Source organism: Rhincodon typus, chromosome 5 (assembly GCF_021869965.1).
Source record: "Rhincodon typus isolate 14 chromosome 5, sRhiTyp1.1, whole genome shotgun sequence".
NCBI lineage: Eukaryota > Metazoa > Chordata > Chondrichthyes > Orectolobiformes > Rhincodontidae > Rhincodon > Rhincodon typus.
In genome coordinates, this window is record NC_063336.1 from 64,050,442 (window position 1) to 64,077,251 (window position 26,810).

The 26,810-nt window shown below is 38.5% G+C and overlaps 1 protein-coding gene across 1 annotated transcript in view; it reads left to right on the forward strand.

Moving 5' to 3' along the window:
- LOC109919650 (venom phosphodiesterase 2-like) overlaps positions 1-25,052 on the forward strand; it is a 121,000-nt gene extending 95,948 nt beyond the window's left edge. Inside the window, exons 15-24 of the mRNA XM_048597008.1 lie at positions 1,409-1,475; positions 1,623-1,710; positions 3,012-3,190; positions 3,293-3,344; positions 7,339-7,493; positions 11,722-11,854; positions 17,343-17,417; positions 20,138-20,270; positions 23,635-23,791; positions 24,124-25,052. Coding sequence (XP_048452965.1) covers positions 1,409-1,475; positions 1,623-1,710; positions 3,012-3,190; positions 3,293-3,344; positions 7,339-7,493; positions 11,722-11,854; positions 17,343-17,417; positions 20,138-20,270; positions 23,635-23,791; positions 24,124-24,294 — 1,210 coding nt within the window. The 3' untranslated portion in view covers positions 24,295-25,052. The remainder of the gene's footprint in view (positions 1-1,408; positions 1,476-1,622; positions 1,711-3,011; positions 3,191-3,292; positions 3,345-7,338; positions 7,494-11,721; positions 11,855-17,342; positions 17,418-20,137; positions 20,271-23,634; positions 23,792-24,123) is intronic.
- The last annotated feature ends 1,758 nt before the right edge of the window (positions 25,053-26,810 follow it).

Below are 26,810 nucleotides of genomic sequence, written 5' to 3' on the forward strand. Positions count from 1 at the left end.
TGGAAATGTAGATAAAATGATGAAGAGATTTAACAGGCTCGCAAGACCATCACCACAGCTGGTGGGGAGGAGAAAAGAAAACATCTTGTAAAGATGACTTGCCATGTGTTTTGTGGTGGTTTGATCTTGTATGGCAGATGGTATAAAATTGAAGGCAGTAGTGATATTCGGATGTGAAGTTCTCCCCAAGGAGAAATTTTGGAAAAGTACCATCATTTGTGTTCATGAGGCAGGCTGGATAGAGGAAGGCAATTGCAAGACATGAGTGAAAGAAGTACGGAATTTGAGCCTTGGAGGACGAGGTCAAGAAAGAAAGTTTACTCATTTGAGCCATGTTCAAATGCCACTTTATCAACGTTTGTAGTCCATGACATGAGATCAACTAACACAAATATGGCAGTTACTTCTGGCTGTCTTACAAATGTTCAGCCCTTGAATCTGTGTATAAATACCTCTTGAGAGACACTATCCAAAAGATGTTAAACAAATGGTTGGATGGTGAAACAAATGGTTGGATGGTGAAACAAATTCTGTAAATGTGGAAAATAAACAAAAACCTTTACTAGCAACATTGTATCAATGTGGCATAGATACATGAAATGAATTTGGTCTCAATATTGCCAAAAAATTAGATACAACATGGATACATCAGGTAGCCTTATACTCCACCCTGTGTGTTTCTTTAATAATGCAGCCTCATGGAATCCTGCATAACAAAGGCATTTGCAGTGGTTTTGCCCACATTAGGATTGTCGGTTCAAAAGAAATAGGAGAGGAAATGGGCATTTTGAACTGTTGAGTCTAATTTTCCATTCATGGAGATCATGACTCAATTACTGTGACTTTAAATTCCACTTTCCTGCCTGACTCACAATCTTTGACTTGATCACTAATCCAATTCTCTTCATGGAAGAGAATTCCAAAACTAAATGGGAAACCACTTCTCCTTGGACTATACCTCCTAATTCTAGGTTCCTGATGTGGATAAACATCAAAATCAGCTTCTATCCAGATAAGCCCCTTCAGAAACCTATATGTTTTAATAATGTCACATCTCGTGCTTCTAAACACTGGGTTCGTATCAACCCAGCCTTTACAACATTTTCTACCAGGCAAATAAGCCTCTGTTAATGATGGAGCCTTGCTGTATTACGAAAGCGGAATATCCCATGCATCCTTCTTCCTATAGAAACATTGATGAAGGTGCACACAGTGTTTCACTTCATTGCTTTATGTCAGGTTCACTATTGTGGCGCCTTCATTTTGTGTTGTCTTTTGTAGGATTTGATGCTCATTTTCATGAACAAATTTAGGCTTCCTTGCCTACAGTAAAATGAATGAATAATTTTACATAAGTGATATTGTAATTCGAGCTAACACGGCAATTGTTTGGCATTTCCTTTCTCAGGAAGCCTCCGATGAAATATTGTACAGGGGGATTTCATGGTTCTGATAATCAATTCAAGAACATGCAGGTAAGGTGCAGTTTTTAGGATCTGAATCATCATGTATCTTGCATTATGCTTACTTACTGAGAAAATGTTTTGAATATTGTTGCAATTTTTGCAATATAGTTTATTGCTTTGAAAAGTAATTGCATTTCCACTTTCTTTAAATGGCAGACCATCTTTTTAGGCCATGGGCCTGCATTTAAAACCAAAACTGAAGTTCAACCCTTCTTAAACATTGAAGTCTACAATCTGATGTGCGGTAAGGACATGGAGATTTTTATAGTGGCATTTACTCAGTAATGAAGGGGACTTGACAGCGTGGATGCTGAAAAGGCTGTTTCACCTCCTGGGAGAAACTGGAACTTGAGGTTACAGTTTACAAATAACGGGTGTAAAGACAGCAGTGAGGGAATTTTATATTTTTCTTCGTGGGTCGTAAGTCTGTGGAGTTCTCTTCCTCAGAGATTGGTGGAGGCATCATTGAGTATGTTTAATGTGGGGTAGATAGATTTTGATTAACAAAAGGATTGTAGGATTTTGGTGGTAGGCAGCAAAGTGGAGATGAGGCTGCAGTCAAGCCAGCCACAATCTTATCAAATTACGGGTGGATTGACCTACAACTCTGGGTTCATGTGTACGTATGCTTTATTTGTATTTCACTGAATTCAATTACATTCTCCATTATCACCACCGTAATTATCTAACTGTTCATTATGGGAACCATGTAATTAGAAATAATTAGATCCATGGTTTTGGCTAGTCTGCTGTTGTGGTTGAAAGTTATGAGTAGGATTTTGTGGTTTTTCAGCATTATGCAAAACTACAGTAATAAAACAAACTACCCAACCGTGAGAACTTGATAGAATACAGGATTGGGCTGATAAGGTCCAGGTAATGACCACCTTAAGCTGGAGAAAAGCTGGCGGAGAGTGGGGGGTGGGGGCCAGGGAGGACGGAGGCAGGGTGGTGGGTGCGAGTGTGCTCCAAAATGAAAGTGGGCCTTTCGTTTGCTGTTGCATTTCTAACAATAATACAAAAACAGCAATTCCATTCGTGATCCTTCTGAATAAGAAAGTGAAATTAAGTAACTGTTGTGAATTTAACTGATCAAAAAACTTGAGCCATGTGTAGATTTTATCTTATCTTTTTGCATATCTGAAGTGCAATATAATATTTGTTTATCTGTTTCTATTTTTTATTATCACCTTCCAAATCAAGGAGCTTTGCTACTTTAAATGTTCCCTTTTTATCTGGCATTACTGCCCATTCTATTATCTTTACTTGATGTTATCGTTTTGTAATGCACAAAGAAACTGATTTCATGTCTCTGATTTCCTAATTGCCTGCATTGATATACAGTTATAAGTCATACATGTCTTTTAAAACACAACTGAATAGAACCTGAAATTAAGAAAATTACAGATAGAGATGACAAGAAAAGAAAACTGCAATGCTAAAATATCAGCACATGTTGAAAGTACCAAAGTCAGATTAATATTTAAGTAAAAGACGCAGCAGTAAGTTTTTTTTTGCATAGATGTTAATTATCCTTTGCATTAGATTTGTTGCAGATCACTCCTGCACCCAACAATGGAACTCATGGAAGTCTAAATCATCTCTTAAAGAAACCTGTCTACAATCCTACCCATTCCAAGGAAGTATCCTCGACATCATCTTGTTCTTCAACAAAGTTTAGACCAACTGTTATTCCACAAACAAACTGCATATGCAGTTCTCTGGTAATGAAGACGATATTTAGTGGCAATTATTATCTGACAATCAACTAACTGCTTTCAGAAGCTGTTACATTGGTTTCTTACACAAATATTTCAATTTTTTAGGAATCGTTACCAGCAGATGCATGCAAGGAATTAAAACTCTCCTCAATTGAAGGTAGGAAACTACCACACAAAGTGTAACAGTATAATTGTTACCAAATGTTGCCTATTCTGGCTCATAAACTGGGATGGATTTTCATCTTTACTGCCTGGGTGGTATCTGGCAGAGCAGTTTATTTGTCTTTTGTAAAAGCCAGGTGACTATTATTCTGTTGCTTTGAGTGGAAAAAATCAGTCGGGTTCAACATAATGTTCTTCCCGACAAATTACTGTCCCATAGTGAAGGTAAACATCTATCTTCCATGTTCTAATAGGTTTCGCGGTTTTAGTTGCACATTCACTTCCGCAAAAATCCAAATGGACCACTGCCTATCTAAATAACTGCTGGAATAATTAAATTATAATCAGTTGTAGTAATCTCTCTGACCTCCCACTTGTTATTTACAATGCAGGACATGTTTCTACAAATGTTGAGAATACTCTAGGACACACAACAAACAGTAGCTTTGCACATAACAACAACAACAACTCGTATTTATGTAGTGGTTTTAATGCAGTAAAATATGCCAAGGCATTTCACAGGAATGATTAAGGATGCAAGTATCCGATATTTGGATGATCTTAAGGGTAGACGGTTGAGACCAGCAAAGAGTGCGTTGTAATAACTAAATCTAGAGGTAACAAGGGGTTTGAGCAGAAGCTGATATGAGGCAAGGATGGTCATCTAAAGTTTACAGGGTAAAAATTGGCATCTTGGCACAGATACATGGCCAGAAACTCATCTCCGAGTCAAACATGAGAGCAGGATTATGAATGAATTGTTTCAGCAGTATACAGTTTACAGGGAGAGGAAACGGAGTTTGTCGTGGGAATTGGAGATAATGTCATCAGACTTTCCAATATTTAGTTAGAGGAAATTTCAGCACATTCAGAACTGGATGGTTGGACCAAGTGATCGGAAAAGTAGTTTGAAAAGACAGCGGCAAGGTGGCAGGGAGGTATACCTGGATGTTGTCGTCACACATGTGGAAGCACGTATTAGAATATTTTGATGTTAAAACTTAAAGTTGCAATGTCTCTTTCCTTAACTGATTGATAATTTCTTTTTAACCAGGTTTTTTATAACCTTGAATTAATCTTCTACCATACCTAGAAAGAATGAAGCTAATATTGTAATACACCATTTACTGGAAGCTCTGTTCTCTGATATTAACAAAAATTGCTACTATAAGGCTGCTAGCCTGCCTTTTGATAACTTGCCTTGTGGTGTGATTGGGGCAGTGTAAAATAGTGCACCATGGCAGTGGAATCATGTTTATTATCAGCTTGCCCCGCCCAACGGGTGAGTATTTTACCTAAAATGGATGGGATGCAGGTGACCTGCTTGCCTATGGGTAAATTAAGACTCCTCTCAAACCAATTATTGGTCATTTAAGGCACTTTCCCTTCCTCTTTGGGGACTTTACCCAGGACCCGATGAAACCTGGTGAGATTGTGACTGTACCAGGGATAGGTTTCCTCCTCCTTGTGCCTCCTTGTCCCCAGTATGTTCCCACATTCTCCCCATGCTTCCTCGACAAGCTACCCAGTGAGATAATTGTTAAAGTGCTCACTAAGTTGAGCTGTTATGACCCAGAAAGAAAGATGGATGGAAATGTCAGAGGCCAGAAACTTCTTCAGTTTAGAAGAAAAGATCTAAAGCAGCAGATGGTGCTGTTTAGCAGCCTGAAAGTGGTCAAAAGTAATTAGAAAGATCCATAGAATTTTTTCTTCAAGCTCACTGTGAAAATAGGAGCAGGAGTAGGCCGTTCGGCCCTTTGAGCCTGCTCTGACATTCATCCGACTGTGGCTGATTGTCCAACTCAATAGCCTGTTCCTGCTTTTCCCCCATATCCTTTGATCCCTCTGACTCCAAATGCATATCCAGCTCCTTCCAGATAACATTCAGTATTTTGACCTCAACTTCTTTCTGTGGTAGTGACTTCCACAGGCTCACTGCTGTCCGGGTGAAGACATTTTTTCTCATCTCAGTCCAAAATGATCTATCCCGTATCCTTAGACTGTGACCCATAGTTCTGGACTCCCCAGTCATTAGAACATCATTTTAGCATGTACGCTGTCTAGTCACAGAGTCATAGAGATGTACAGCAAGGAAACAGACCCTTCAGTCCAGTTCTTCCATGCCAACCAGATATCCTAAATTAATCTTGCCCCATTTGCCGACATTTGGCCCATATTGCTCTAAGCCCTTCCTATTCATATATCCATGCAGATGCCTTTTAAATGTTGTAATTGTACCAGCCTCCACCACTTCCTCTTGCGGCTTATTCCATACATGCACCACCCTCTGTTGCCCCTTAGGTCCCTTTTATATCTTTCCCCTCTCACCTTAAATCTATGCCCTCTAGTTTTGGACTATTAGAATTTTATAGGTTTCTATGAGACCCCCCCCTGCATTTTTCTAAACTTCTGTGAATATAGTCCTGACCGATCCAGTTTCTTTTCATACTTCAGTACTGCCAAACCCAGGAATTAGTCTGGTAAATCCTTACAGTCTCTCCATTGCAAGAACCTCCTTCCTCAGATAAGGAGACCAAAACTGCACATGGTATTCCAGGTGTGGTTTTTCACTAAGGCCCTGTACAGTTGCAGCAATACATCCTTCGCTGACTTATTGTGTATCTTCAGGAGAGACAAAGAGAATTGTGTTTGGTGAATGTGCGGGAAGTCCCAAAATGAAACCCTTGTGACCACACCAGTTTAGCAAGAAATTAATGAGTGCATATAGGAGTGATACTTCACTGAGGTTAACTACCTATAAAGTATATTGGTGGGGAAAAAGATTGAATTTTTGTTTTTATTGTTTATAAGACCTTTACAAATTGTCTCTTATAGCATTTATTTCTTTTATTTCCTGTAATATGCTTGTTATTTAATTTAAAAATACATTGGCAGCCTCATGAGTATTTCTATGACTGACTACCATGGTAACTCATATTAAATCAAGTTTCACTCTGTGATTTGACTTCTCCCTTAACTTGGACCATAAACCTATAGAGCTGTCACATACTTTTTACACCTGATGTATGGGAAATCACTAGAAGTGTATTTTCTAATATGTAGCTTCATGAGAAGAGTTTCATAAATGAAGCACCAAATCAAATCTGTTACACCAGCAGGGCCCTATGCCAGTATGTTACCAGCATGTATTAAGTAATTTGACTGAATTGTAATGACCTGCAGTTAGCAAACTGTTTCTAGTCCCACCTGTGGGAGTTTGTACAAACCGTAAGTAGTAATACAAAAATGAACTATTTCAAGCCTTTGTTGTTTCTCTGAATAGAGTCTTGGGTAACTAATTTGTTCTTGACCCCTTGATTAAAAAGCAAGTAAGATCTGGATGGCTTGTTTGCTCATGCTTAATTTACTAATTAAATGAGGTGGTCTGAAGGCATGTAATTTTGATTGTTTTTGTTACCTTTTTCATACTGCCTTTTTTATGATTTGCATTTGGACATAATTACCTATATGAAGTAGGTAGAGAAAAGTTGGGTGAGCATTGTGATAGATATGTGATCCTCTGCGCCTTATCTTCCTTCAAGTCAATTACTAATTCTCAAGCACCAATGAGAAAAAAAATCCCTGTGATTATTTAAAAGATATTAAAATGACTATACTTGAAGGCAATTTATCTCACCTGAGGATAGATGGTACATTTAAAACTTCAAAAAGAGAGTCATTTCTGCAAGTTGAATCTTTAAGTATGAATATTAATGTTAGCCGTTACAGTTTGCAACGTGTTCTGTTTTTTTTCATTAAAGTTCTTTAAATACCCACATATTCCTCCAGGAGGTAATTCTTGAATATTGTATGCTATTTGAATAACAATTATAAGCTGGTATTTATGACCCATATGCTGATATACCCAGATCAATGCACTTATGTTTATTTAAATTGCATGACATTTGGGGTCTAGTGACTGCATTGCAACTGTTAGAAATTATTTGTATTAAACAAATGTTGCTGACTTTGTATATTATATTTCCTAGTTGAAGGGGCTAATGAGCATCACTTGCCATATGGACGACCAAGAGTTTTGCAGGACAACAGTAAGTGGTGCCTCCTGCATCAACATTTGTATGTAAGTGGATACAGCCATGACATTCTAATGCCGTTGTGGAGTGCATACACTGTCAACAAAACTGTAAGTTTCCAATTAGTATCATATTTTTGTTATTTACATTGTTTTTATTTGATATTCTTTGAAAATTTCCCTTTAGACAAGTGTATTAATTACAGAATTGACTTTGAATAAAAATTCAGTTACTTGTATGTGATAGTTTATTGACCAAAAAAAAAGACCATTGACTCCAATTGAAACTGTACGGTCATATTTAGGGTTCATATTTGTTGGCAAACAGCAATTACATTTATTTGTTTACAAGTTAACAAATACCACGTGAACACTTTTTTTCTAGGAAATTCCATGGTGTTAAAAGCAGCTTCAATTGCAAACTTAAAACAGCGAGGGTTGAAGAACTACAGGGATTTTTTAGATCTGTAATGACTTTTGTGGGAGCTCACTGGAGAATCATTTAATGGGCTATTTGCCCCATTTCTTCAGGGCTCCCACTGATTGTCCACTGAAGTTGCAGGAAGAATTGGGAGAAGTCCCCACAATTGTTCCAACTGTAATATTAATTCAATTAAACTATCCAAATCCTCCTAATAGTTTTATTTTAGTTCTGTTTTTATGCATTGTAGCTCCATCAGACAAAGATTTGATGGCAAGTTTTGTGATGTTCTATTCTATATTGAGATATGATTAAAGAAAATGCAAATTGTGATTAAAAATCTTAAATGTAAGCCTCAACAGAGTGGTAATATCATATCTCTAAGACGGAAGGTCATGGGTTCAAATATCCTCTATAAATGCAGTATTACACTGTCGGAGCTTTCAAATGACGTGACGTCTGTCAAATGAAATGTCAAATTGTGGTTCCAATTTCTTTGATTGTAACTGAAACGGCAGCAGGCCACATGCTTCCTCTAAGCAAGGGAGAGAGTTTAATTCAGGAAGCCTCACCTACCCAATGTCACATGACCTGACCTTGCATTGTCCCCGCCTCGTACCCATGCTGGGCCATTTCCATGGTTCCGGCACCAAACTTTGTCCCCTGAAGTAAACTGTCACTTGCTTAGAGGAAGCGTGGGGCCAGCATTGGCATTCCTGCTGCCGGTTCCTGTTTGATTAAGCAAATACAGGGATAGCTCCAGCAGAGTCGCTCATGGGGAGAAGACTTTGCACCAGATTAAACGTGATATTGCCGGACCTGGGATGCGGGTGGGGGAGGTGAAGTGGCAGCAGGAATGCTAACGCCAGCCATGTGCTTCCTCTAAGCGACAGAGAAATTTAATTCAGGGAACAAAATTTGGCGCCGGAACCATGGAAATGGCCCTGTATGGTTACGAGGTGAGATGAGGTCCCTTGACATAGAACATTCGGGTAGGTGATACATTCCTGCACAAACATGTGGATCACCTGGAAGCTGCAGGAGCAAAACATACCTGGCTCCTCAGAGTGGCCAGAAGGCCTTTCAGAAACTGTGGGTTCTCCTCCTCTGTCTTGTCTGAGATAGATGTGGCCTCGATACCATTACCGAAGGGGAGGAAACTCTCCTGAGAAACTCCAGACATCAGACGGACTACAGTCTGGTACACGCTGCCCATGTCAGAGTCAGAGGAACCAGACCTTTGGGCAAAAACATACTGGGAGAAGCTACCAGAGAAAGACCAGGCCTACATCCCTAGACTTAGGGGGGAATTGATGTAGTGATTGGAACCAGGTAGATCTTATTAACTATAAGATCCTTGATTGGCCCAGGCGAACAACCCCAATCAGGGAGCCCTGGCTGACAGATATAAACAGGCAATTCACAGAATTCCTGAAATCAGGAACTGACTCTGAGCTGGCTGGTCACAGCCAGTGAACTGTACACATGTAAATAAAGGGTGACTTAGTGATGGGATACCGGCCTCTGTGCAGTTATTTCAGTAACGTCATGAAATATAGCCCTTTATAACAGATTGTGAAAGGTGCTATATAATTGCAGACATCTTCACTCTACTTTCCATCTAAAAGTTAGGTTTCTCATGAATTCATACACTTCTTTTATAACCAAATAATGCCTCTTTATGAGAATGGTTGCAGGAATGACACATTTCAGTTATGAGGAAAGATTGGAGAAGTTGTGACTTCTTTCCTGAGAGAGGCAATGGCTATCAGCAGATTTGATAGAAGATTTAAAAATCACAAGGATTCTGGACAGTGGATAGGGAGAAACTGTTCCCACTTGTAAATGGATTGAGAGCACAGTTTTAAAGTATTTTGCAAAAAAGAAATGAGGTGAGAGAGGTGTTTTTTTTCAGACAGAGAGTGGTTAGGATGTAGAGAGCACTGCCTGGAAGTGTGGTGAAGGCAGGTTCAATTGAGGCATTCGAGAGGGCATTGGATGTTTATATATAAATAATCAATATGCAGGGTAAACACTGGAGATTGGTACACAATTAAAATGCTCAGAGAGCCACTGTAGACACGATGGACCAAATGGCCTCTTTCCACACCCTAACAATTTGGTGATTCTTCTGTGAGTGGATGTTCAACTAGGAATATTGTGAATTAGATCTTTCTTTTATTGTATTCACTGTTTTTGACTGGGGCTGCAGGCGCGTTGGACATTTTAATGTATACCGTTAAATCTGCAGGCAATTAGGAAATCCTCACTGAACTGATCTATGCTGAGATGTTCTGGTTGAGACTTGGCACTTGGTCAGATGTTTATTCAAGTAAAGTACACATCTTGACAGCTACTGTAGATAAAAGCAAAGGACTGTAGATGCTGGAGATTGTAATAAAAGCAGAAAACACTGGAGAAATTCAATTGGTCTGGCAGCATTTATGGAGAGAGAAACTGAGTTACTGTCTGAAACAACTGTAGATGCTTTGTTTTCAAGAAAGCATACATTCCTTTAAGGCAAAAATGCCCAAAAGGAACAGCAAGAGAGCCATGGCTGACAAGGGAAGGTATAGATAATGTTTTATGAAAGAGAGAGGCTTAGATAGTTGTCAAAATAATTGTAAGGCTGCGGATTGTGAGAATTGTAGAATTCAACAATGAAAGACAAAGAAATTGATGAAGAGAATAGAGTAGGATTATAAACTGTGACGGAAAACCTGAATTGAGGTAACCAAGCTCAACGGACACCAGAGTTTAAATAACAGGTTGGAAAATACAACAGCGTTTCATCAGAGGTTGCACTGATGATGTTACCGAACATGGTAATGAAACGTCTGCGGAAAAACAACAAACCAGCTCGGCAAGCCAACCAACTACAACAGTGACATAATGCTGTTTGAGACACTGAAATCACTATCAAATTCGGTTTCTCCCCACTGTGAAAATTCATTTTAATTATTTCTGGTCATTTAATTTTCACCTAAATAGTGGTTCAAATTCATAAGTAAGGAGAAACTGTTTTCAGTGGCCAATGCTTCAATATCCAGAGGATGTAGGTTTTTCTGCACATTTTTCTTTGTTTGAAGTTAGTGCAATATGTGATGAGAAAATGTTGAGCAATGTGAATTGTACTGAGCATTTTACAGGTGAGGAGGTACTTGGCAATTCTATTCAATCACTGAAATTAGGAGATTCCTATCCTGCGCAATACTTTCTTTATGTATTCAACTTCAATATTCAGTAACTGAGGTTTGGTGTTCCCCTCTGCACTGTTTGGAGACTAGAAGCAGAAATAATGGAAGTTGTTTTGAATCAGTTACAGCTTTTATTGTGTTTTATTTGTCTTATTTTTGTAATTTTCAAGGTCTTTGGGTTTGGATTTATAATGTTGTTGGATTTTACGAAGTTCTTTTTTTAGACGTGCCATTGGTAACTTCTAAAGGCATTGCAATGTGAGGATGATGAAATTTACTTTTAAAATTATTTTGATAGCAGAAAGGACATCAAAGAGTACTCATTTCTCATAAAGCTGTTTATTACTACTTTTAGTCATCAAGCCAAACACCAAGTAATGGTGTGTCTTCAATTTACTGCAGCACTATACTGTGTGTCATCCAACAGTTAATTGTTTTTCCCATTTCTCTAACGTTGCTGAGAAATGAAAAGCATGGCCAGGCCAGACATTAAGGTGCTGGGTGCACCTTGCACCCATCAGTGGACTCATTTGGAAATGCACATGTTTGTGGTAACTTATAAAATGCATTTGCACTTTGTCTCCAACCAAAAAATATAGAACTGGAGCTAGAAGGAAGTCTGCCTGTTTGTTCTAGTTACATTGTTAGCTTTTGATTTATTGAGAGCCTTATTGTAGAAAGTTTTTTGCACATTAAGGTTTTTATTTTGTTTTATTAACAGGAAAATTCAGTTGCTCCTTTACCAAACATCTTAGACTGTGTGCTTGTTGATGTTCGAATTCCTTCTACCATAAACCAAAGTTCATACATTAATAAAGATCAGGACATAACTTATGGATTCCTTTATCCACCCAGTAAGTGTAGCATCAATTCATCTTCAAATTACATATAACTTTTTGAATACCTCAGATTTCTGTTAGAGCTATTTAGAGGTTCGTTACAACTTATGCAAACTGTTGTTTCACATCGGAAATAAGATGTCCTGCAAATAGTAAGAAGAATCGCTATATCTCCATCGTAGCTGAAGCATAGGATAGATTGCTGCTGTTTACCTCTTTTATTGTTGTAATTTTTCTGTTGAATTATCTAAGACTTGTTATCATATTTTTCAGTAGCAGAATTCAGCTGTTCCTGAACACTTTTCACAGCACTATTAAAAGCATTAGAACATCTTATTGCAGTTTCAAATTACAGTTCCCAGGATATGTGGATACCCCCCGGCCCCCAGCAACCTTGGCTACAATGCCCATTTTTATGCTGTTTGACAGCAGCAAACAGGAGAAGTGAAAATGGGGGTGATGTACAAAAGTCCCAACAGAACTTCCCATTAATTCTGCTCCATCATATCTATGAAGGGATGGCTGACTCAGATATTTGATCTCTACTACCTATTTATGTGAAATCATTGACCCTGACAGTCCCTTCCTGCCTGCCTGTAAGATTGATCTAAATGTTTGATTCAGAGGCTCAAACTAGAAATGCACATTCAACAAGAAAACTAATCTTTGCAATGATCTGATATTAGAATTGAGCATTTCTTTAGCTGAAATAGTAAGGTGACATCTTGAGTTTCAGACATTGTGAATGTGACTCTCAATCAAAGTCAGTATCATGCCATCAAAGGAACATAGGAGCATAGGTGCAGGATTAGGCCCACCAAGCCTGCCCATCATTCAGTATGGTTGTGGGTGATAGAACACTTCCATGCCTTTTACCCACGCCATCCCCATAACCCTGTACACCACTTAGTATCAAAGAAATCTATCAATATGAACTTTTAAATAAGCTCAAAGACAGAGCTTCCACAGGCCTATGTGGTAGAAAATTCCAAAGATTCACCACCCTCTGAGCAAAACAGTTCTCCTAATCATGGATCAAAGTGGCATTCCCCTTATTTTTAAATTGTACTCACTGTTTCTAGACTCCCCGACCAGGGAAAACATATAACCCATATTCACCCTGTCTGCCCACGAGATATGGGAGCAGATGTAGGCCATTCAGCCCATTGAGCCTGTTCTGCTATTGAGATCATGGCAGATCTGATAATTCTCAACTCCACTCTCATGCCTTTCCCTATGGCCCTTGATGCCTTTACTATCTAAAAATCTGTTTATCTCAGCCTTGAATATGCTTAACAACACAACAAATACAGCCCTCTGTAGTAAAAGATTCTGCATCTTGACTACCCTGAAAGAAGAAATTTTTCCTAGTCTCTGTATTAAATATGTGAGCCCTTTGTCTGAAATAATGCCCTCTGTTCCTAGACTCTCACACAAGGAGAAAATCCTTTCTGCGTCTACCATATCGAGTCCTCTTAAAAACCTTGTATCAAGAAGGTCATCTCTAATTCTTCGAAAGTTCAATGAATAAAGGCCCAATGTACTCAACCTCTCCTTTATAAGACAATCCCTCCATACCTGGATCAGTCTGAAAATCCTCTCTGGACTGTCTCCAATGCCAGTATTTCTTTCCTTCAGATAAGGGCTTCAAAACCATTCAGTGTTCCAGCTATGGTCTGCTTAGTGCCTTGGTACATTTTAAGCAAAACTTCTCTCATTTATTTTCCATTCCTTTGAAATAAGGGCCCACTTTCCATTTGTCTTCCCTATTACCTGCTGAACTTTGATGCTAGTTCTTCGTGATTCATGAATGAGGACTTCCAAATTCCTCTGCTCTTTAGCTTTTTGCAGTCTTTCTCCATTTAAATAGTTTTCAGTTCCTCTATTCTTTTTGCATGGAAGTCATTAGAATCCCCACAGCATGGAAGAAGGACATTCGGCCCAAGAAGTCCACACTGACCCTCTGAACAGCATTCCACCCAGACCCATCACCTTACCCAATCCCTGTAACCCTGCTTTTCCCATGGCTAATGTACCAAACCTACACATCCCTGAACTATGGGCAATTTAGCATGGCCAATCCACCTAACTTGCATATCTTTAGACCGTGGGAGGAAACAGGAGCACCTGGAGGAAACCCACGCAGACACATGGAGAATGTGCAAACTCCACACAGACAATTGCCCGAGGCTGGAACTGAACCTGGGTCCCTGGCGCTGTGAGGCAGCAGTGTTAACCACTGAGCCACCGTACTGCCCTAAAATGCGTAACCTTACATTTCCCACATCATATTCCATCTGCCACGTTTTTACCCGCTCACTTAACCCATCCTCATCTCTCTGCAGAATGTTTGTGTCATCCCTCACCACTTGCATTCCCACCTATTTTTGTGTCATCAGTAAATGTGGCGATAGTACATTCATTGCCTTATTCAAGTCATTGATATACATTGTAAATAATTGTGGCCCTAACATTGGACCCTCTGAAACATCACTACTTAGAGGTTGCCAACCTGAATATGCCCCTCCTCCCCGTCCCAACTCTGTCTTTTATTAGTTAGCCAATCCGCTATCCATGCTAATCTGCTACTTCCATCACCAAGAGCTCATATTTTATTAAATAGCCAAATGCGTGGTACCTTATCGAGTTGTTTTTTGAAAATTCAAATATATTGCATCCAATGCTTCCCCTTTATCTATTCTGCTTGTTAACTCCTCAAAGAATTCTCTTAAATTCATCAACCATGATTTCCCCTTCATGGAGCCATGTTGGCTCTGCTTGATCATATTGTGCATTTCTAAACGTTTTGCTATTAAGTACTTTATAACAGACTCTCATATTTTCCAAATAATGGATGTTAAGCTCATTGGACTATAAATTACCTGTCTTGTGTCTCCTGCCCTTTCTAATTAAATTTTTGGCAGTTTTCCAATCCTTTATTCAAATTTATTCAAAATCCAAGGATCCCTGGAAGATTATAACCAATGTGTCCACATTCTTGCACTTAATTCATTTAGTATCCTAGGATGCATCACATCAGGACCAGGGGATTTATCGGTCCTTAGCCCCATTAGTTTCTCTAGCTCTTTTTGTCTAGTGACAATGACTGTATTTATTTCCTGACCTTTTGCCCTTTGAATATTTAGTAATGCTGCAATGCTGTTTGTGTCTTCAACTATGAAGACTCCTCTGCCATTTCCTGGTTCCCCATTATTATTTTGCCGGCATCATTCTTTTAGATGCCTATGCTCACTTTGGCTTCTCTTTTCTTTTTTATACATTTAAAGAAGCTCTTGCTGTCCATCTTGAATTAACTTATGTTTACCCTCACGGTTTATTTTCATCCTCTTTTTATTTGTTTTTTTTTGGTTGCCTTCTGCGGGATTTTAAAACTTTCCCAAATCTCTGGTTTACCAGTAATCTGTGCTGCGTTGTATTTTGTTCTTTCAATCTGATGCTATCCCTGGTTAACTGTGGTTGGCTTATCCCTTCCCTAGAATCCTTCTTCCTCACCAGACTATGCCATAGGAATCATTCCAGAATCTGGACAATTTTGAAAGATAAACAGTAATGCATCGACTAACTTTGTTGCCACCTCTTTCAACGGTCTGGGATGTATCCTGTCAAGTCCAAAGGATTTATCAACTTTTGGCCCCATTAATTCTCTAGTACAGTCTTCTCACGACTGCTAATTTCCTTCAACAACTGATTCTCCATAGCCACTCAAATCTGTAGCCCTGGTATCTCCCTCAGTGAAAATAGACACAAGTAATCATTTAGCTTTTCTCCCATTTCTTTACTCCCCGTTAGAAATTCTCTTGACTGTGCCTGTAATAGACCCACATGTGCTTAAGCCAAAAGTTTCCTTTTTATGTATCTATAGAAACTTTTACAGACTGTTTTCATGTATTTTGTGAGATTGCGTCTGTATTCCAGTCGTCCTTTCCTTGTCAGTTTCGTGGTGCTCCTTTGTTGTGTTGTGTAAACCTCCCAGTCCTCAGAATTACTGCTATTTTCTGACAATTTTAGAGTTTTTCCATTTAATTTTTCGTAATCCTGAGATGCCTTTCTTGGCCACTGTTGAGTGACCTTTTTTGAGTTTGTGCCTTGAAGGAATATGTAGTTGCTGTAGAGTCGTGCAATAGCTCTTTAAAGACTATCCATTACCTAGGTAAAGTTATCCCTTTTAGTGTATTTTCCGAATCCACCTCAGCCAATTTCTGCCTCTTGCCTTCATAAATTGCCTTATTCAAATTTATAACACCTTTGCTTCAGATTGAACTACCTCTATTTCAGCTATAATGTAAAATTTTCTCATACTATGGTTGCTCATCCCCAGAAGTTATTTAACAACAAAATTATTAATTTGCTGTTATTATGTAAAACTAGATCTAAAATAGGATGGCCTATATTTGGCTCCTCAACATACTGCTGTAGAAAACCATCCCTTGTACATTCATCCTTCACAGCTTTAAAGCTGCATAAGATATAGCAACAGAATTAGGCCATTCAGCCTATCATGTCTGGACTGCCATTCAGTCATGGCTGATATGTTTTTCAACCCCATTCTCCTGCTTGCTCCCCATAATCGTTGATACCCTTAATCATCAAGAATCCATCTATTTCAGATATAAAGGCACTCAATGAATTGACAATGAGTCCCACACATTCAGCGCCCTCTGATTGAAGAAATTCCTCCTCCTTTCAATTCTAAAGGGTCACCCCTTCACTGTGAGGCTGTATTCGATTAGCTTACCCAGAATATATGCAGATTGAGGTCTCCCATGATAGCTGTGTGGCTAATGCTACATACGCCTCTTATCTCCTGATTAATATCACGCCCCACATTACCATTACTATTTGGTGGACTATGAGTATTTTTATCCAGTGTCTGCTGTCCCTTTGCTGTTTCTTAGTTTCACCCAAATGGATTCCACACATTGTTCTTCCAAAGTGAGACCTTTCTTTACTAATGTACTGATTCGGTCTCTTATTATCAGTGCAACTCCACCTCCCTATCTTCCTGACCTGTCCCTCTTAAAGTTTGAGTACCCTTAAATATTCCTTCCCAGCCCTGGTCACCATGTAGCCATGGTTTCTGTAACAACATTTAGATCATACCCATGGGCATCTATTTGTGTCTTTAGATTATTTACCTTGTGAATACATTCAGGCGAAGTGCCCTTAACTTTACCTCTTTGACATCATTTTACATTTGTAGTATTCTCAGTGTTCAGCTTTGTTTCTTTTGTTTTCTTTTTGACTTACTGTTAAACTTTGCTGCTTTCAATTTGGGTTACCCCTCAGATTCCCACGCCCTGACAAGCTGGTTTAAACTCCTCCCAACAACAGTAGAAAATCTTCCTGCAAGGATATCAGTCTCAGTTGGTATCTGCAGCCAGTTTTATCATTGAATAAAGTAAACTCATCCAGGCAAATATGCTTTCATTCACAACAAGTTTCATTTTTTTTTTGCATTAAAACATGTCCACTTTTTATCTAGACTTGCAATCTGGACAATATCAATTTGAAGCTCTATTCATCAGCAACCTTGTACCTATGTACAAAGCCTTCCAAAGTAAGCAAAGAATATTTCATATTACTTGATCAAATAATTGTCATAATGGAATGTCTGTTTCCATGTTTTGTTTCTGCAGTAATTGTGATTTTTTTTGTGGTCATTTGATAATTCTGTTGTAGCTCAATTTGAAATTAAATTGAATGTGTTAATTACTTGTATTGAGTCATCGCTTAATATTCTAACTGTTTGTGAGAAGTAACTTAGCTAATGGCAATAATGATAAGCTCATAGACTGGAGCAAGCTGCTTATAGTTTGAGGAGTTTCTTTGTGATTTATAGAACATCAACTCTCTCTCTCAGCTATTATGACTCGTTTGAACACTTGATTAAAAGCCATTCATCACTGTTTAAACTTACACAAAAAAATCACATGATGATATATTCCTGTTTAATGGCATTGTATTAATAGAGCGGTTCTGAGGAAGAGTCATACCAGACTCGAAATGTTAACTTTAAGATAGCAAGAACTGAAGATGCTGGAGTCAAAATCAATACAGTGTGGAGCTGGAGGAACACAGCACATCAGGCAGCATCAGAGGAGTAGGGGAGTAGGTCATCAGGACGGTCTAGGCCCAAAATTTTAACTTTGTTTCTCTCTTCACAGATGCTGCCAGACTTGCTGTGTTTCTTGGCATTCTCAGTGTTTGTTTCAAATATGCGCCCTGTTAGATTTTTCGCTAAACTAATTACCTGAACTACCTGTAAGCTATCCATACATAACACCAAAGTGAAACACTGACTGTACATTTGGGAATTATAGATATGCACAGAAGTGTGGTTTGGGGAGGTGTTGGCTAAATGGTATTGTTGCTGAACTAATTAATTAGAGACCCAGGTAGTGCTCTGGGGACCTGGGTTCAAATTTCACCATGGCTGACGATGGAATCTGTACTTGATTGAAATCTGTAACTAAAAGTCTAATGTTGGCCACGAAACCATTGTTGGTTGTCATTTAAAACCCATTTGTTCATTAATTTCCTTTTAAGGTAGGGAAACTGAAGTCTTTACCTGGTTTGACCCTCATGTGAATCCATACCTACAGCATTGTGTTTTACTCTTAACTGTCCTCTGAAATGGCCTAGCAAATCTCTCAATGTCTAAACCACCAAGAAGTCTCAAAAAAGAAATGAAACTGGACTTTATGGACCAAATTCCAGAGGTGAGGTGAGAGTGACTGCCTTTGACATCAAGATCACTTTGACTGTGTGTGGCATTTAGGAGCCCTAGCAAAACTGAAGTTATTGGGAATTTGGGAAGGGAGGGGAATATTCTATGCTGGTTGAAGTCATATCTGGCACATAGGAAGGTAGTTGGAGATCAGTCATCTCAGCTCCAGAATAACTTTGCAGGAGTTCCTCAGTGTAGTGTCCTAGTCCCAACCATTTTCAGCTGCTTCATCAATGACCTTCCCTCCATCATAAGGTCAGAAGTGGGGATGTGCAGTCATCAGTGAACAATGTTCAACACCATTCGCGACTCCTCAGATACTGAAGCAGGCCATGCCCAAATGCAGCAAGTGCTATGCAATCACCATCACCAACAGAGAATCTAATCATTACCCCTTGACATTCACTGGCATTATCATCACTAAATCTCCCATTTATCAACATTCTGTAGGTTATCATTGACCAGAAACTGAACTGGACTTGCCATATACATACAGTGGCTGCAAGAGCATGTCAGAGGTTAGATAATCAGCAGTGAGTAACTCGCATCCTGTCTTCCCAAAGCCTGGCCACCATCTACAAGGCACAAGTCAACAGTGTGACAGAATATCCCTACTTGCCTAGATGAGTGCAGCTCCTTCAATATTTAATAAATGACACCACCCAGGACAAAGAAGCCTGCCTGATTGGCACCACATCCACAAACATCTGCTCTCTCCAGCATGAACGCCAAGTAGCAGCAGTGTGTAACATCTGCAAGATGCACCGCAGGAATTCTTCAAGGCTTTTTGGACAGCACCTTCCGAATTCACAACAACCACCATCTAGAAGAACAAAAGCAGCAGATACATAGAAATACCATCATCTGCAAGATGCCCTCCAAACCACTCATCATCCTGACTTGGAAATATATCTTCGTTATTTCAGTGTCGCTTGGTCAAAATTCTGGAACTCCCTCCCTACTGGCATTGTGGGTCTACCTACATCAAATGGACTACAGTATCTCCGGAAATCAGCTCACCATCATCTTCTCAAGGGCAACTAGGAATAGGAAATAAATGGCCCAGCCAGCAAAAGCCACATCCCATGAATGAATGAATGAGTAAATAAAAAGTGATATTCTGGGTCACCAACTTTTTAATAAGTCTAATTTGAGATGAGGAATGTATCAACAACCATAAATGAATATGCAAGCTTCCTACTGTACATTAGACCCAAGCCAACTGAAGTTCAGATTATGCTGAAGCTATTGGTGTTAATACCTGGAAAGTGTGATGTCCTTCTGGCTGATTGGAATTGAATACCCATTTATGCGTTATTTCGAAGTCAAGGCATTTCAGTATTTTTGCATCAGCATTGAAAGCATTGAATCACGTGGGCACCTGCATGTTTTCTGTCTATTCTTTTCATGTATTAAATCTTCTTGCCTGTTAGAAACCCAACAACTAGCCAGTGGAAAGGTAGAGTACTTTGAGTTATTTTGTTTATTTTATGTTTAGCCTTATACTGCAGGATGAAAGAGATCAAAATCATTTCTTGTTTCTTTGACAGAGATATGGAATTATTTTCATAATGTTTTGCTGCTGAAGTATACTGAGCAGAGAAATGGCATCAATGTGGTCAGTGGACCTGTGTTTGATCTAAATTACGATGGGCAGTTTGATACTCCTGACATAATCCAGGGGTAAGTAACTCCCATTACTTTTCAGTGATGCTGTGTTTCGTAAATACCCTGTGACTTCATAGAAATCGCCGAGAGTTATGTTAGAATTCAAAGGTAGACACTAATAAATTTGTCCTGCAATATCTTTAAAGTTTATATTTCCTCTTGGGGCAGCATTGCTGAAGCATAAATATTTTAAAAATATATTTAATATGTATTGAGTAAAATGAATCATAGAATTTCACAGCATAGAACAAAATAATTTGGTCCATTAAGCCCTGTCATAGCTCTTCAGATGAGCACTTTTGCTTAGTCTCATAACCGTGCTTTTGTTCATATCCCTGCACATTACTCATTCTCCAGTACCTGTGCAAATCTCTTTTAAGATTATTTATGGAATTAACTTCCACACCTATATAGGATGACCAACAAATTTGATTGAGAACACTTATCCTTATATTCATTCTGAATATTTTGCAGGAGATTTTAAATTTTTGAACTCTGGTTATTGGCTCATATTTTATTTGGAATAGTTTGTCATTACTTACTCAATTAAAACATATCATCATCCTGTAAATCTATGTTCTAAGGAAAGCAATGCTACCTTTTTCCAGTGTATTCCTCATCAATCATTCCAGCCATTACCCTGACTATCTGCCTCTGTACCCTTTGTAATGCCTTTACATCTCTCCTAAAGAGTGGTGCCTATAATTGTGCTCAAGATTCCAGCTGAGCCCTGTCATTGATTTATAAAAGTCTAGCTATTTTTGAATTTTTATTTTACATGCCTCTGATTATAAATCCAAATAACCCATTTTTAAACCTGGCAGATCAACTTAACCTGTCATCTTTTTAGGGATTTGTGAATGTGGATGTCTAGGTGCCTGTGCACATTTACTCAGTTCAACATCATGTTCTTTCCATATTAATCCTTGCAAAGTATACCACGTCACATTTGACTTTGAAGTCCATTCACTATGCTTACACCAAACTCTGTCATCCTGACATCCAAGGCCTAGGAAGGGGAGTTGCTCAAGATGAAAATCACCTAAATCCATGTTCTTCAGGGTGCTGAGCTCATAACACTGAAGACAGTTAGTGACAAATGAAGAATCCATTTAAGAGAGAGTCACCTTTATAGGCAGACAGGCATTGATTAGTGGTGAGGGCAGTTCATGGTCGCTAGTTGACAGTACATGACGGTGTCATGTGTTGCCCAACGGGGTCAGCAATGGGGCCGCAAGCTGCAGGACTTGGAGATGTGTAGAGTGGCTTGCAGATTGTGTTTGAAAGTTGGAAGAGGGTCACTGTGTCTAACAAGGCTGACAGCCATAGGGTTGAGGGAAGGAGGATAGCTACAAACTGGTAAAGAGTGATAGAAGGGTAGGCAGCTGAAGAGCCAGTAAGAATCAAACTGGATTAAAGTCGATCAGCCCACACATTAATGAACTGTGAGTAAATTGTTGTCAGTCCATCAGGTCCCAGGGCTGGGTTGTGTTAAAGACGGGAGAAGATTAGTGAGGCCCCCAGTGCCTGACCTCTGACTTTATCACCCCATTCTCAACAGAACTAGAGCACCTTCAGGTCAAAGCCCACCTGCCTTCAACACCATAGAATCATCCAGCACGGAAACAGACCCTTTAGCCCAACTCGTCCATGCCGACCAGGTTTCCTAAACAGACCTATCCCATTTGCCTGCATTTGGCCCATATCCCTCTAAACCTTTTCTATTCATATACCTGTCCAAATGTCTTTTAAATGCTGTAATTGTACTCGCCTTTCCCACTTCCTCTGGCAACTCATTCCATGTATGCACCACCCTCTATGTGAAAAAGTTGCCCTCAGGTTCCTTTTAAATCTTTCCCCTCTCAGCTTAAACCTTTGCCCTACAGTTGTGAACTCCCCTATTTTGGGGAGAAGACCTTGGCTATTCACCTATCTATGCCCCTCATGATTTTATAGGTCACCCCAAGCCTCATATGCACTAGGGGAACAAGTCCCAGCCTATCCAGCCTCTCCTTATAACTCAAACCCTCCAGTCTCGGTAACATCTTTGGAAAGGGTGCAAAAAAGACTTACAGTTTAATAACATCACATGGACTAAGAGGCCGAAAAACCGGAGATGCAACCCTGGTGACATCTACTGGCCCTGGTGACAACTACAACTATCCTCATCTCTCTCCATCATATTTATAATCAGCAAACATCAGAATGCTACTTGCTATCCTAAGTTATTTATTATAATTGAACAGTCATGGAACCAAATCTGATCCTTTAGGAGCTCCATTGCAAACCATCTTTCAGGCTAAAGACTACTATCATCTGCTTTCTGTCACTGATTCACTTCAATACCTATACCAGTACCATCTCCTTTTATTCTATTAAAACAAACAGTAAAGAGTCAACTATGAGAAATGAAGGCCTTTCAGCTCATAAGCACACTGGAGAAATGGATTTCAATCTCTCAACGTGGCGTCACTGTATTTTGAAGTCCTCTTAAGATTTTGATACTTACTGATAGATTATCTTAAATTTCTATCAAAACTTGAGTAAAGAAGGCTTGACACTTTTTAAATTTACTTTTTGACTGAGTTAAATTCATGGTTGTATTATATGTCTTGCCTAACTTAACTTTAAGTAATATTCTAGAATATTCTTTACTCATCTAGGACATACAATATATATTATAATTTAATGATATTCTCCTTAATATTCTATCTAAACTCCAATGTTTAATTTTCTTCATTGTTTTTCTCAGAACATAACTCCTTTGCACTTGGGATCATTCTTGTGTATTTCTTTAGTCACTTCACTACATCTCTGTTTTGAGGTAGAATGGTCAGAACTATACTCCATACTCGAAGTGTGGTGAAACCAGCTCACTATAAAGACACAGGACAACATCTCCATCTTTCTGAGTCTTCCCCATTAATAACATAAATTGTGGAATGGAAAATGATAGTAAAAGTAAATGATTGTTTTCAGAATGAGTGGATTGGATACTAATTGCCCACACATCTATGCTGGGTCTTCATTTATCTTTGTCTGCATAAATATTGTGATGTAGGAACAAGAGTAGTGATATACAAGTTTGCTGAATACACCAAATTACAGGAATAACAAGATGTAAGAAAAATTGGAACCAATTACAGGAAGGCATAAGTTAATATCTTTGTGACTACTGCAGATTTTTTGCAAAGAAATGTGAAATAGCAAATTTTGGGGAATAAAGAAAGATGAATAGTGTCCTTGCTTTGAATATACATGTAAGAATGTAAGAGAGATGTAGGCATGCAGATTATAAACCTTAAAAAGTGGTCACACTGGTCATGTAGTAAATTAATAAAGTACTTTCTTGTTCAAATCGATCATTTTGTTTTTGAAGGAATGTTAAGAATACGGAAATCCCTATTCCAACTCACTACTATATCATCATTACCAATTGCAAGGACACCTTGAAAACTCCTCTAACATGTGATACCTCACTGGATGTATTGGCTTTCATTCTGCCTCACAGACCTGACAACAGTGAGAGCTGTGCAGTAAGTAAACTTGAAGCATTGGTAGTGTTGTGACATCTCTAGCAAGATTAAGTGACTAGTGTTAGCAGCATGATAAGTGTAAAAGCATGTTTTTTATGTGTCTTTTTAGAAAATGCGTTTCATGTTTTTTTTAAAAATAAATTTTAAATGTTTTTAAAATAACTACATGTAACAAACTACCTGTTCAGTATTTCCAGCATAGATCCTTGGGTAGCTGTAAAGCCCATAAAGTTTACATTTCCAGGATTTTTTGTTTTGATTTTGGCAGACTTTGACAGCTTTCTGTTTTATAAGTATCTAAATCAATGATCGAGTCCTGTGCTCTTTGGCAGGATGGCAAAGAGGAATCCCAGTGGGTTGAGGAGAGAATCTGGGCCCACAGAGCACGAGTGAGGGATGTGGAGCTGATCACAGGACTTGATTTTTATCAGAACAGAAAGCAGCCAGTCAATGAGATTTTACAGCTAAAGACATACCTGCCAACAGTTGAAGCCAAAATATAATTTTTATTTTTAAAAGGCCTGTGAAGTATACCGTGACACTTTCACATGCATAATATATTTATTTTGTTTATACATAAATGTAATTATGAAATTCAGCGCTTTGGGTGTGCTTCAATAGAAGTTCGAGTAATACCCAAGAGTTTCAGGGCACACAATGTAATTAAAGTGCAGTACAATGAAATCTTATCAAATTCAATGGGAGTTTTCACCTACTTTTGTTTTCAACTTCAGATTATTTTAGAAGCACAATTTATAACAAAAATTTGATTGAGAAAGGATTAAGGATAATTGCATTGGGATTTACGATGCATGTCTAGGTCCATGTATTTGTTACCATTTGGCTTCAAGATATAATAAATCTTTGAATCCACCCTGCATAAACCAACAATTCTTATCACACCTGGAAGACCTCAAGTACATGACCTGAAATTGAATATACTGCTTTATTTACCTGCATAATATAACCAATATAGTAATTTGCACCATCAATAATCACCATAAAAGTATAATTGGTAGAATAAGAGTCATATAGTAATACATTACTTAATGTTATAACCTGGAAAATTATATTTTGTTACGGGTATTACTTAACATAAATAGGTAGTTTCCAAATTAAATCTCCAGCTGGGGTTTTGTAAATAATGTTTCAGGTAGTAACAATGGGGTGGCATGGTGGCTCAGTGGTTAGCACTGTTGCCTCACAGTACCACAGACCTGGGTTCGATTCCACCCTTGGGCGACTGTCTGTGTGGAGTTTGCACATTCTCCCCATGTCTGTGTGGGTTTCCTCCCACAGTCCAAAGATGTGCAGATTATTTGGATTGGCCATTCTAAACTGCCTGTAGTGTTCAGGGATATGTAGCTTAGGTGGGTTATAAGGGAATGGATCTGGGTGGGATGCTCCAAGGGTCATTGTGGACTTGTTGGGCCAAAGGGCCTGTTTCCACACTGTAGGGATTCAATTCTATGATAACAAGTTAGGTAGTATTCAATCATTGTACTGATTCAGCTTTTGTTAATATGTCTTTTATTGTCTTCCTTATTAATGATCTTCTTAATATCCTTTGTTCTGTTAGCCTTCCGAAACAATCTTTCTTTCAAAATTTTCCAGGTACGTTTTCCCAATATCACCTCAAAAACTGTTTCAAATTATAGATATATGACATTAAACCATTACTCACCAGTAATTGAACATGATTGGATCATTAATGGAAATAAGTACTCTCTCTTCAATTATTTGAAAGGAGGCAATTCAATTAGAATGGTATCAAATTAATTATTTTAATAGCATTATTTTAAATGAAATAAAACTAGTTATTAAAGAATTTTACAGCATTAGGTTATTGCTCATACAAGCAGGGAGATCAATTTATTTGAGCTAATCCTATATATATGTAATTTTTGGAAACTCAGCAATCATGATCAGGAATTTCCTCACCTCAACTTCAGTTTAGATGTATTGAATGGCATTTCTGCTGAACTTCCAGCAGGACAGAGGAAGGTTTGTATCCATAGGTACAAATGACGGGGAGCGGGAGTAGGCAATTTGACCCTTTCAGCCTGCTCCACTGTTCAGTAACCGAATAATTGGGGCTGATCCAGTTGTGGGCTCAGTTCCAGTTTTATGACTGTATCCCATTACCCATGATTCCCTTGTCGAGCAAAAATTCAGCCTTGAATACCTTCCAAGACCAAGCCTTCCACACTCTAATGATCCCTGAAAGAGAGAAAAAAAATTCCCATGTCTCTGTCCTAAAATTGAGATCTCTTATTCTAAAATTATTTTTCCTGCTTTTTGTATCCCTACAAAGGGAAACATCCTTGAGGAATCCACTGTGTCCAATCTCCCCAAGATCTTATCTGTTTTCCATTATTCATTGATACAAAATAAACTCACCAGTTTCCACATTAGGAAAAGGAAATGGTTTATGCTGATTGTTCTTTACAGTATTGTCTGTATTATAATATTGATTCAATTAATGTAACAGGATCACTGTTATAATGTAACCTATAATTTGCCTAATTTTCTGCAGTGTACATTTGTAATGATTTTGTTCCTCAGATTAATAATAATTAAAATAACAACTGATATTCTGTGTCATTTATTGTGCACTTGTAATGCTAATGTCATTGCAGTTTCATTACAACTTGTAGTTATACTCTAATATATAGGTTGTTGACTTGCTCACCAAGCTAGCTGGTTATAGTTCAAATGTTTCATCACCATGCTACGTAACATCATCAGTGCAGCCTCTGATGAAGCAATGTACTTCTACTCTGCTTAGTATTTATAAGATCCAGTCTGTTGCGATGTTTTGTGTCATTTCCAGTTTTTTATTGCAAGGGTTTGTATGTGGGGTCTAATTCCACATGTTTATTGATTGCATTATGGGTGGATAACCAGGCCTGTAGGAATTCCCATGTGTATCTGTGGTTGGTCATGTCGTCCCAGTTAAATTGATGGCCATACACTCAAACTACAAATCTTCGCAAGAACCTTAAACTCGAGTATACAG